This window comes from Haemaphysalis longicornis, unplaced genomic scaffold (genome assembly GCF_048455015.1).
Source record: "Haemaphysalis longicornis isolate Haplotype H1 unplaced genomic scaffold, Haemaphysalis longicornis Haplotype H1 scaffold_7, whole genome shotgun sequence".
NCBI lineage: Eukaryota > Metazoa > Arthropoda > Arachnida > Ixodida > Ixodidae > Haemaphysalis > Haemaphysalis longicornis.
Genome location: NW_027526422.1, coordinates 128,728,780 through 128,741,848, shown reverse-complemented (window position 1 = coordinate 128,741,848; position 13,069 = coordinate 128,728,780). Strand labels below are relative to the sequence as shown.

Below are 13,069 nucleotides of genomic sequence, written 5' to 3'. Positions count from 1 at the left end.
TAAACGCTAAATTTTTGCGTCCCGCTACGTGACACCGCGATGGGAGTTTTAGTAGAGCGTCTCATCAGTTTCGCGTAGCGACACACTAATGCATACGGCGCCATCTGTCAAATGTTTTCCGAAATGTCTCGCCGGCTGATCTGCTAGCGGAGTGCCGGAGTGTTTGGACATTTTACGACTATCCAAACAAGTGCAAACAAACGCTTTCCCGTCAGTGTTGAATGCAACACATGGGTGCAGCTAGCGTCACTAAATAGGTGCAGCTTGTCAGAACACGGGTTCTCGCTGATCGAGTGCAGCGTTGGTTTGCTCTTCGCCTTCACGTTCATCGCCGCTGATAAAGCGATCCGATCCGGCGCGTTTTGTGCACGGGTTCTGTGTCGGTTGAAAATGTCTTTTTTCACATGCCGCCGGTAGTAGGAATTACAACCACCGCAAAATAACACCCGGCACCAGCGGGGCCACATCTGAGACCGCGCTTTTTGGATAAACAGTGCGCGGTGCACCAAAGGGAACGAGCGCACGATTCTCCCCACGCGGCTGCGAGTTCGCCGCCGATACCAACTGCAGCCCTGCAGCTACGTACGCCGCGAAAGGGCAAGGCCAGGCCGCACACATGCGGCCAGGTCATTCGTTCGCTTTTCCAGCCTGTGTCCATGGTGTCTACAGAGATGAAAAAGCCGAAAGAGCTGGCCCGTAGCAGACGGCAGTCTGTGGGAGCGCAATAGCGGAAGTACGTCACCGCTGAGGAGCGGAGCATCATGGGAGGGGAGGCCAACAGCGAAGAAACAGTTGAAAGGAGGAGGAAATACGGCGCGACGATAATTCGCGGTTTTTGATTTACGATTTCTCAGCTAATACTCATCGCTTTAACAGAATTCTTGCAGGAGGAGATTGCTAATACATTGCTTTATTTGGTTACATGTACATCCATGCATCGGCGGAAGGCATTTCAGGACCCCTTTAAAGCCCTTTATTTGACCCAATGACATTCGGTTTGAAGGCATTCGAGACACCAGTGTAGCAGGAGTATAATTTATGCCAGCTAGTGGGAGGTTAGAACTGTGATATTACAAACGCACGTTTTCATTTCTGCCAGCTAATGGAGGTTACAAGTGAGATAGCACCAGGGTATTGACGTGGCAAGGAGGTTAAATCACTGCAGAACAAATTGCCTAGAGGGTACAAATCAGCCTGCAAAAGATTTGATGGCTCAACAGTGCCTCGGTGCTGAAATGCTAGCTAGAATTTATTCGCCATGTCAGTGCAGCCCAGACAAAAAGGCCAGCCCAGTATGCTGCTTATTGTTGAACCTAGATATTTCGAATTTACCCGCCGTGGTGGCTCAGTGGCCACGGCGTTGTGCTGCTGAGCACGAGGACGTAGGTTTGATTCCCGGCCACGGCAGCCACTTTTCTGATGGAGGCAAAAGGCAGAAACGCCCGTGTGTACGAGATTTCGGCGCACGTTAAAGATCCCCAGGTGGTCAAAATTAATCCGGAGCCCTCCACTATGGCGCGCCTCATCGCCTCCGTTGCGCCGGCGCGTTAAACCCCTTAAGCAATCAAGATATTTTGAATTTGTGGGGAATTGGGAAATAATTTAAAATGTTGATAATTTAGTGTACAAAATATGCTCAGTTAGGTACAAAGAAAAATATGGTGCATGCAGTGGTCCTTCGACCACACGGCGGCGCTACCTGCATGACGGCACCAACTCCAATTGTATGGTTGCATGCTGACGCATGAAGAGCACCTGTAAGGGGATTTGAACCTGAAACTGTGTTACATACATTTTATTTTTGCACAAAAATGTCCAGATTGTCATGATAAGCAGTGATAGCAACGACGGTAACGACGGTACAATGACGGTCAAGTAACGACGGTACAACATTCGCGTGTAGCCAGCCCCTTTAGAATTATTTTTATTTTGTCTTTGTTTTACGTTAAGATATAGTGAAAAATGGATATAACAAACTTATTTCCATTTCCCAATGTGTTTGTTATAAGCAGGCTGGACAGTATACGTGCAAGTTAGGGGTTCTCGCCGCCTCACCTCGGAGTCGAGCTGCAGGTGTGAGGCGGCGAAGAGCACGCTGGTCTTGAGGAAGGCCTGCAGCTTGGCCGACAGCTGCGCCACCAGGGCCGCCTGGCCGCTGCTGGCCTCGGGGGAGGGGCGCTGCGACTCCAGCTGGGACTCCAGCTGGCACAGCCGGGCACTGCGACGGGAGAATGAGGAGGAGAGAGAGCGAAAACTTTGTTTAGAAGTCTGGTTAGGTACATGGTCTGGTTAAGGTCCGGCAGCTGGTTAAGGCACGGTTAAGACATGGCAGCTTGTTCCGCAAGACTCTTCTGAGTCTGCATGTCCAAGCTGCCCAGTGCCTCCTCCCAGAGGTTCCAATACCTCTTTATAGTGGTATTATTGGTAAATTTCCAAAGTTCAAGCCTTTCGAGCACTTCTAACCGCAAAATGCTGCTGTAAATCAGATTGAATGGCAAGCTTTATTGATTACCTATTAGAAGCTTCGAATATTCATGCACCTCGCGTAGCAGCAGTTGGAACTGTACACTCCATTCTACCACCCCTTCCCCTTGGAATGAAGGACCATTGGGCTAACAACTTATCCAAACTACTATATCTGGTGCGTCCTCGCATAGGTTACGAACCCATTACTGAAATTCCACGATTCTAAAACAAAAACACCTTTTGAAAGTGCCTATAAGAAAGCGGAAGTGATGTAGGTGGACAAACATGCACTCCACCTGTTGTCCAAAATTACTCAACATGACACAGTCGACGACCGATTATTCGGACTGTTAAGGAACTGCGAAAATGTCCGAAAAATTAGGCAGTCTGAAAAAGCAAATGTTCCCTCAGAAAGGTCAATTTCGAGGCGTTGGTAAGAAGTCAGACTAATCAAGTGCGTCCGAGAAATTAGGCATTCAAAAGAGCAGTTGTTAACTGTACATGCATTTCTGCAAATTGTAAATAGATGGTGTGACATGACCACAACTTCTTTACAGGAGTTGTCGCGGGAGTGGCGGTGGAAGGGTTAATTAAAGGGGCCACGAACACAAAATACTAGGCTTGTGTGAAGAGTAATATTTTAGTTCGAAGTGAATTCAAAGTAAATAGTTTTTGGGATCGAATACTTCCGAAGCGAATTTGAATAGTTGTCAGGTGTCACTGAGCTTTCTGTCACTGAGACACTGAGCTTCCGGGCCTGGTGGGACCTTTACAAAAAAGTTCAACATCGGGTTGGCACCCGTGGACGCATTGGCCATGTCACTTGACTGATTGAAGCAACTGATGCACACTAAAGTTGAAGCGCGGAGTGCGATCAACACCTGCACACTGCATGTGTGGCACAGGTTAACCTAACAAATTGTTCAGTTACCGTTTCATTGTTTGAAACAATGAAACGGGAGCCTTGGCTATCTTGACAAACATGCTGGTGTAAGGTGGCTACAACAACGCTCTGAATGTGGCTTTGCTTGGCTTGGCTTGTCTTGGCTCCACACGTAGTCAAGGCACTGGATGTCAATGGCACTGCTGCTTTCCTAACGAAACCGAAACACTCGTCGTATTTGAACACAGTTTTGATATTCGTACACCCCGAATCTTCGAAATATGGGAAATTTTGAATTCGGGTCCAACCAAATTTGAATACTGTAATATCCGTTCAAATATTCGAAGCACTCAAATATTCGCACAAGCCTAGTTTAATAAAAAAAAAATCGAAAGAAATGCTAAAAAAAACATTCAAATTTCACACTACAGTGCTGTAATATGGGCCAGCAGTAATAACACAGCGATCACTTGAATACTGTGTGTCAGTATTCAAGTGATGCGATCAACCGGAACGGGAGGCCCAACGACAACTGCCCAGTCATGTTTCTCCACCGCGGACTACATCGGCAGCCACCAATCGCACAAACAAGATTTCCCAACGTAACAGAGATATCGCCAAAAAGTGTCTGGGGAGTCTCCGCTGCTTCGCATGCTTTCCTCAATATCTCCGTTAATTTTTGTTTGAAGATTGCGCTAAAATTTGCACCATTGTCATCGGGGCAAAGCAGTCTTTCTGACGAACCAAACTTGTATTTTGTCTTCATAACTTCGTGGCCAGCCCGCTGACTGACCTCTTCTGCTGGCACTTGGCGAAGAGCTTGCTGCAGCGCTGGTACAGGATGCGCGAGGTCTCCAGGGCCGCCTCCAGAAGCCCCCGCAGCCGGCGGATCTCGGCCTCCGCCTCGCACTGTGCCTCTGCCAGAGTGGTGCGCTCCGCCTGCAGGAACTCACACCCTTCCCGCGCCTCCCCCAGCTGCACCTGCAGACAACCAGGAGGCCCAGGAGGGAGTTCGCATCCGTCACGGCACAATTAATGTTCTCTGCTTGGTTTTTCAGGCGTGTGTTATAGAGGTATTAAGAGTACTAAAAGTATCACAGGAGTCCCATTAGGAGTATCACAGGCTCTCTCTTGCCCCCCTCACCTGCAGGTCGTGAATGCGTGCCTTGAGGGCGTCGTGTGCGTCCCTCTGGGCCTCCATCTGGAGCTGGTAGTCGTGCAGGGCGTCTCGGCAGGCTGCCACTTCCCGCTCGCTCTGGGCCAGGGACTCCGACAACCGCTCCCCTCGACCTCGCGCACGGCACAGCTCTGCTCCAAGAAGAGGGGGAATCGAGAAAAAATTGGGAAAGTTTGACACACCAAAGGGAGTGGCAGTGACAGGGTTCCACCTGGGTTACCCCTGGGTTACACCAGGGTTACACCTGGGGCAGAATACTCAGTTATGTCCATTCCATGTCCATTTCAAAGTGAATGTTTCAAGCGAGCCCCGATTGACTGAAAGCAAATGGCCTGGATGGGACACAGCCTAAGCAAGGTGGGGCCCGTTTCGATGCACATCATTAGTCAGAGGCCTCGGATGCCCAACCATGCCGCGACTGAAACAGGCACGAAATAGATGTTTTCAAAGCAGACACAACTCAGAAGTCCGCCCCTGGGGTGTGAGGTGCACTGTAGCAAAGGGTTCCGGACTAATTTTGATTGCTTGTGGATCTTTGACGTGCGCCGAAATATCGACACACTGGAATTTTTGCTTTTCGCCTCCATCTGAAAAGGGGCCACAATGGCTCAGAATCCAGCCTGTGTCCAGGAGAGTAAACCACTCTTGAGGCAACGTATCATTACCCAGTTCGGCTAATTACATTGTGGAGGTCACAGAACAAGAAGGTAAGGCTGTGTCGGAAGCAACAGTACTATACTCGGGAACAAATTAGTTTAAGTAGGACAATGGATGTTGCCGCTTCACCGCATTGCCCCATCCGGCTCTTCCTCCACGAAGTGCAAATAGTGCATTACTGAGATTATTTTGAACACGAATCGAGTCGTTCCTACAATTTTTTGTACTTAATCTGCTTGTAAACTACTGCAGCAGTGACACGAACCACGTGTGAAAAAGCAGACAATGTCACGCATTAAGCTCAAGCTCCTTTCAAAACCCACACGCGTGTTGACGTCCGGGTCCGTTTATTGCCGCTTTTATCTTGTACCCGAGGATACCTTGATCATCACCACCATATTACAACTGCATTGATGCCCACAGCAACATGCCTGCCACTCTCATTGACTCCCAACTGCGCCAATCACGTGTCACCCATGTCCTTTCTGTGCACATGAATACCTTTATCTCATCCCTTCTCCAAGCTTTCTGTATTCTTTGACTTCTCATCTTGTCTGTCGGTAGCCAATATGCTTCTCTTAATTTGAACTAGATTGTCCTCTACCCGAGTCTGGTCCCAAATCTGATTCGAACTTCCTCTAATGAGCTTGGTACTGGCTTTGAGCTTAAACTAAGTGTGACACAAGTTGGCTTTGGAAACATCAATGCTTGCAACAAAGCTCCATTGAGGGATGTATGTATTAAGTCCTTGGACTTGTTCCAAATGTGACTCTCACGGTATACAAAAGCTGTAATTATGTACCCGAAGAGCACAAGTCTTGATTAGAACCTGTAAATAACTGAAAGCAAATGTGCACCTCAGCATCATTATTATCACCAGTGTCACTGCATTCATCTGGCACAGCAAGTTAGACAGCTTAGCCCCAATGAAATCGCCAGTTTCATTAAAAATCATTCTCCCTCTCTCAAAGTTTGGGGGTTTTGCTTGCAAAGCTGAATCTATAAAATACAAATGTGGTGGAGGGCTCCAGATTATGTGCGCGCCAAAATCTTGACAGAAAGGAGGTTTTGGCTTTTAGGCCACAAACCTCATTGAACCTTGGTTAGTGGGTCGCAGCCCTGAAACCATGTTTCATATCAAGTACATGTACCCAAACCTGCCAGCGTAAAAATTCCAATTACCTACATTCTTTTTCTTATCATAGCCATCCTTAAAGTCCACACACATATTGAAGCAAGGATACTACTATGTCAAAATATTTACCATGACTCGCAGTCCACTTCTTTTGAAGTTTAAATCACAGTTCAAAAACTTTATGCTCAGACGTCGTCGACAAAAAGGGTTCTCAATTCATCTCTAAGCAACCGGACTGTTGAGGCAGCTGATTTCTGTGCCGAGGAAAACAGTCCACAAACCGCGAGCTCAGCACGTAATTTCAACGCAAACGAGCGACCCGTTCAGAGAGAATAAACTACCAAAGTAATAGCAATAGTGCCGTAACACCCTGTGCAGTTGGAACATGCCACCCACCGGTGTCCTTCTTTTCCAGCTGTGCCAGCAGGTTGACCACAACCTCGGCCGAGTCATCGCCGGGGTCGTTGCCCAGCACCTTAAAAGGAGAAGCAAGCCAACATGGCAAGAGTGCAACACATCATGTGCCCTGTACCCCAGGGCACATCATGAACATATTATGTACCCCCACATCATGTACCTCGACCATCGTGGTTCCCACCTTCCCTTAAATGGTCTCTTCATTTCGTTTATTAAAGCCATTAGGGCCTGGAACCATTACATAAAGAAGTGGCAAGCAATGTGCAAGAAATTCTAATCCCACACAAAAAAGGAGAGTGAAAAAATTAGCCCGTTTCACTGACCAAGCGTCATGGACGCCGCTGATGTTAACAGCAAAGCTGCCTGGCCTTCCCTACTTGCAAGGCTAAACTTCAAACAACTTCTCAAACCACCAGATCCCTTTCTGTTCACCTCAAATCATTTTTGCCGTGTTCCACTGCTCACACCTTCTACTGGAGCCTTTTGTTACTTTTCAACTTGCAACACTGCCATGAGGGTGCGCCACGAGCGCTTTTTGTTTTTTTTTGCGGCATACCTTTTCAAAAATCAAGCGTTAAAAGAACAACGCAGATTAAAAAAGGACAATGCAAGTATCACTCATGTATCCATGTCGTGTCTCAAATTTGATTAATGTTTTCTTGGTTATCCACCCACAATCAAACTCCACAATCAATCAACTTTAAAGAGTGTGGACACTGAATGGCAGCCGAAAAGGACGAGAGAGGCGACGATGAATTAGTGGGGGAAAAATGACTATCAGGCGATAAAAATAAAGTGGAGGAAGCAGCAGAGCCGACTAGGGGGGCAAAAATGATGGAAAGGGAAAATCCTATGAGGGTGTAGAAAGCAGGCAAATGAGGGAACAAGGAAGATAGCTTTGTTGCTTCATCAGTTGAAGCTTGTGCATGTTCACAAGTTATGATGATAGAGGGAGGTCACAGAGCCACAATGAAAGCTTGGTTCAATGAAAAGACTGCTTTTTCCCAATACAGTCGAACCTCGATATAACGAAGCAATACTTTCCGGAAAAAACTTCGTTTTATCGCGAACTTCGTTGCATCGAGATTTTTGCCTTACACTGACACAAATGATGTCCTCATGATGATATTGATTTTAAAAATTATTTTAGACGAAACTATAACAAACCGACCAGCGAGTGTTGTATAGTGAAGTTATTTGGAAATCTTGACTGATGGTTCGAGGTAAAAGATGCCGCGAAACGCGCACCATGCTAGAGTGACTACCCCGGGGCGGGCGCATTCTGATTCACCAAATACGAAAACGAAACTCGGTGAAACTCAGCGGCAGTCCTCTAATGCGTCAAGCAACACTGGGACCGGTCACGTGCTATTGCGGACTGATGGGAACGGGACGCGGGGGCGCCCACAAAATGGTGGAACTCAGTTTGTCAGCGTTGAAGCTTTGTCCGGTACCGATTTACCACCCGAGTGTGCGCGCTCGGGTGGTAAATCGGTACAGGCCGTCGACTACCTGATTACCGCTGGGTCGCTTAATGCGCTGCTCTAGCTCTGTAGTACAAGTGCAGTTATTGCGTGATGTCTGACACTTCACCAAAAGTTACGCCTGAAGCAGTGCCGACGCTTACCCTGCCAAGTGCTGTCGCGGTGTAAGAGAAGCCTTGGAGTTGTTAATTCTCGAAATAAAAAAAAGCTGTGTTCCAGGAGCAACCTGGTCGAAATATCTGGTAAGTTTCTGCGAGCTCTTGTTGAAAGGCTGATCGTTACTGGTGCAATCGTTAAAAGCTCAACTTATCAACTGTACTTCAAGGAACTATGCTGAACTACAAATTTTTCCCCCGTTGTTTATTAAAAGGTAACGAAGTCTCACTGCAGCTTTTGAAATCTCGTGTAACACTCGTCGGTAGTGAAGCAATGCCAAACATGGCACCTGCAAAACCAAATAGGATTGGAAGCAGTGGGGAGGCCAGTCGTGCATCATGTGTCCGCACTTGCACGGGACCGGTCGCAATGAGATGGGCGTGAATTATTTCGAGCGTTATTTACAAATGATGTAGTGGGATCTGCCGAAATTTGATTTCTGTGCTCGCAGAAACTTCGTTGCATCGAAACTGTGCCTTAAAACTACTTCGTTAAATCGAGGGTAAAAACACATGCACCTTAATAGCAACAAGAAACTGAAACGTAAAAAGTTTGTTGCATCGCGAACTTCGTTATATCGAGGTTCGTTATATCGAGGTTAGACTGTAGCGGGGATCCAACAATTATGCTAGATGCTAAAGAAAAGTCGATGTTGAAGCAGCCACAGAGTTTCATACTAATATACACTAGAGGGGACACTGACGCTAGTGTCTATGCGAGCTGTTGATCGTCTGCTTCAACCCCCATGAGGGCGGCCATGCCAGATAGACGTGTGATTTTCAAACTTGGCTTGACTATGCCAACATCTTGACTTGACTCGAAATATCTTTTTTAAATTGAAAAGCTACAACTAATGTTTATTACAGTATAAATTATTAGTCGCATAAACAACTTGTACTATACGTTAAGTTTTAATTAAGGTTTAGAAGTACTCTTTTATAAGAGGGAAAGTGATTTGTGAACGGCATACGCGGTTGAGTTTAGCGGAGCCGGTGATTCGGCGGCGAAGCGTATTTTTTCTCTTTTTTTTTTTTTTTTTTGCTTGCGAGTCGGCGGTCATGGTCAGCGGTGGCATCGGTGGCATGTGTCTGCTGAAGGGCCGCTGCACAGCGTTAAATTTCGTTCTGGAAGACTACGAGTAGCGGAGCGACGCGTCATATAACCCCAAGTAAGTATACACGGTTGTTGTTCATTTCCACTCATAAGTGTAATTGTTGTCGCCTTACCCGACGTGCGGTCGGCATGCTGACAAAATCGTGAAAGGACGCTGAGTAACAGCTGATCGTTTGCTTTGGTGCCTTAAACAAGCCATAACGGCCAACTCGACCACGGAACTCGACCATATCACCTCTGTTCGTCGCTAACACGCAGACGATGTTTTATTGACCGATGGTTAATCGGGTTCTTTCTTTGTTGTACTATTCGTGTATTCTTGATGTCTTGACGCACTGTAGAGCTGTTTCTGTGAGCAAATGTTAATTTTATATGTTGAGAGCGACAAACGTAGGAAACAGGGTATCTTATCAGGCCACACAGCGAAAAAATTCTCGTACTTCATTCGTGTTAACTAGGGATGGGCGAATATTCGGTATTGTCGAATATTCGATCGAATAGCTCTCTATTCGTTATTCGCTTCGATCCGAATGCAGGTATTCGATATTTTCGAATTATTCGATGCTCCCGAATAGGCAGCTGAAAGCCAAGCTTTTCGGTCAAGCTTTCCAAGAGTTACCCCAGGCTTGGCTCAAGACCCACCGACGCGGACATTTCTATTATCAGTGCCGGCACTGCCGAGTTGCTGCCTTGCCTAGAGGTTCGACGAAGCTCTCGGCCGCCAGCACACTTTAGGTTAAAAAAAAAAAGGCGGCACTGAAACGACACCGCTCCGAACATCGCGGCACCAAGCCAGCAGACTTGTATAGGCCGCCATTTTGAATAGGCATGCCGCCATTTTGAATAGGCTCGCACAGCGCGGCAGTACGCCGCACTAAGCGAGCCTATTCAAAATGGCGGCCAGCCACTTGCGCTTTGCTTGGCTACGGCCGAGGATACTAGTGGCTACAATACTTCTTTTTTTAGCTGAGCTTCTAGGCGGCGCTCAACTCTGCGAGTTTCTAGGCGGCGCTTAAACTTGTGAATGAGCAGCCGGCGGAAACTGCTACACCTAGAGCATGTGGCGCAACAGGCATTTCTTCATGAAAACTTGTGAATACAGCAAAGGAATGCTGTGTGTAGTGTAAGATTTTGCAATAAATGTTCAACTGGTAATAGTTTTACACAATGCTGTGCCTACGTGAGTTCTAATTATTAGAAAAAAATGTGTACATTAGTCAGGTCACAAGTTGCTCATTTGTCTTTGTGATTTGCAATGTGTACTATTCGAACTATTCGATTCGAAATTATTCGACCAAATCACTATTCGCTTCTAATTCGCTTCGAACCTCAAAATCTATATTCGCCCATCTCTAGTGTTAACCTTCCAGAAGACGGCCTCGTCTTGCTAAGAGCGGCAGGCATGCAGGGCGTTCTGGAGCAGTGGGCTGCATTTTACGGGAGTTCCTAATTTCGTGAAAATTCCCGTGTAGAATGTTTCTATTAGATGACCAATAACGCGCACTGATATATCTAAGCACCGTGTGTGTACATTACACGCCCACAAGTACCAATCATCACCTGTCTAACCGAGGTCTCACGCCCAGATATAACCAGGTACGCGTGTGAAATTGAAGGCTCTCTATTTTTTCCAGTGCCTCTATACAAGCGTGCCGAAGCGCAGGAACAGTTTGAAATTACGTGCGAAGGTGTCAAACAGCGTAAATGTTGCTGATCAGACGGTGCTTGCTTAAATAGCAACTAAATAGTGCCTCTGGGATACCATTTCCATAATACACAAGCTGCCTTCATGCATTCGTTGTTCCGTAGCTGTTCCACAATAAGTTCAAAACATTTACTCATTTTGTGTGGTTGTTCAGTCTTGAATAATCCAACTGCTAAAGTCATGTCTTGTTAAAGCACGACCTCTGAAAACATTGTTGGCGTCCTGTGAGTTTATTGTATGTGCCTTCTCTTTGGTTTAAGTAATGACTTCAGTGTCAACACGGCAGCGCGCAGCTGATCGTAACTGTGTGTTTTTATGAGAAAGCCAGAGTCATTGAATATGTTATGTTGCTGGAACCCTTTTTGTAAATAAGCATGCTGGTGTGCTGGATTTTAAGAGTACATACTTGTGCTCTAAATATCTGTACAAAAGCCTTGCAAAACCTTCAATGATGCCATCCATTTTGATACAGGTCCCAGCTGTGTCAGCAGTGCAAGGAGCAGACCAGCAGGCAACACAAGAAGCTGCACCAGGCATGCAACCAGTTTCCAAGTCAGGGTCATTGGATGGATCATCAGCAGCACAAGACAAGGCAGGCATGCCGCCAAGCTGCCAAAAACACAAAAATTCTAGCAAGGGCCACTGTTGAAAAAGCAAAAGGGCTTGGGGAGAGGTTGATTGCAGCCTACGATATGTAAATAGTAAAAACAATCCTGTACATTCAGCTGCACAATAAAGAGAAAAACAAGTGGTGAGGAAAGTGCCTTGTAGTGCATGGAAGATGTTCTTTGAATCTTGCTTGTTAGGCACTCAAGATTCGAACTATTTTTCTCGGGTGCAAAAAAATTAGTTGTTCAAAACCATCCATTGTATGCATAAATGTGACTTATAGCAGTGGCTTCATTTGCGATAGCCTTGGCACAGCATGAAACCAACTTCATTTAACTACCATGAGCAGCCATTTGAAGACTTGTGTACGTGCTTATTGAACTGAAAGAATGAAGTGGAAGTATTCTGCGTGGTATTTTAGCCCACTGTGTTCCAAAGTGGTATTCACTTGAGGGACCCTGCTGAGGAGGACTGTGTGTGGTGCCAATGACTGTGAGAGAGCTGGCACGTCCTCACTGCCCATGTAAACCTCTATTGAAGCCAGGTTCTATTGTGCACCTTTCACAAACTTTTTTGTGACGCCGCCACCTCCTCCAGCAACATATTCATGAAGGTGTGACGTAGGGGATCAGCTTTCACCACGTGAATGTCAGTTAAAACTTACATTATACGTTGTGGCTGCAGTTTTTTGTTTATGCACCATTGATGTCTGCCCAAACAATGGATTGAAAAATGTTAAGTTGCTCTTTCCCATCTTGCACTGTCAGTATGGCTCAAAAGGTTCTGATCAGTGGGGTAGAAGGCTGCCTCACCTACTTCTGGCTGTTATCAAGTTGCAGATTGTATCCACCCACTGCTGTTCACTGTGGCTGTATATTGTCATGCCGAGTGTACGCTGTTTTAAGACCCTTGTTTTGTTCGTTGATCAGATATTGTTGCCCTGCTTCTACTGTGCTGGCAGATGCTGATCGAAACACTTCTGCTCTAGGGTTTTTTTTTTTTTCTAGCTAAGCTTTTCTAGGGTTCCTTTCATGCAATCTTTTTACCGTAACCTAACGTCGCATTTGTTCACCACTTACAGTAACCATTTTGTTGATTCCTGCATAAAGCAGCCTGCGTACATCAGTATGCTGGTTGCGAAAATGGCAATGCTGGTAGGTAGCTACAAACTAAATCCTGGTACCAATATGTTCACAGTGGCTCTTGGATGGGACAATAAATACATTGATGTGACATGCTTATGCCTTCACTCATTTTCACTGCATAG

At 46.3% G+C, this 13,069-nt stretch overlaps 1 protein-coding gene across 2 annotated transcripts in view; it reads right to left on the bottom strand.

Moving 5' to 3' along the window:
• Positions 1 to 13,069, bottom strand: part of LOC144146961 (uncharacterized) — a 191,252-nt gene that overhangs the window by 31,866 nt on the left and 146,317 nt on the right. For both annotated transcript variants that reach the window (XM_077678943.1, XM_077678944.1), the window contains exons 6-9: positions 6,715 to 6,793; positions 4,494 to 4,657; positions 4,143 to 4,330; positions 2,056 to 2,218 (exon numbers count right to left, since the gene is read on the bottom strand). In XM_077678943.1, the coding sequence (XP_077535069.1) occupies positions 2,056 to 2,218; positions 4,143 to 4,330; positions 4,494 to 4,657; positions 6,715 to 6,793 (594 nt within the window). The remainder of the gene's footprint in view (positions 1 to 2,055; positions 2,219 to 4,142; positions 4,331 to 4,493; positions 4,658 to 6,714; positions 6,794 to 13,069) is intronic.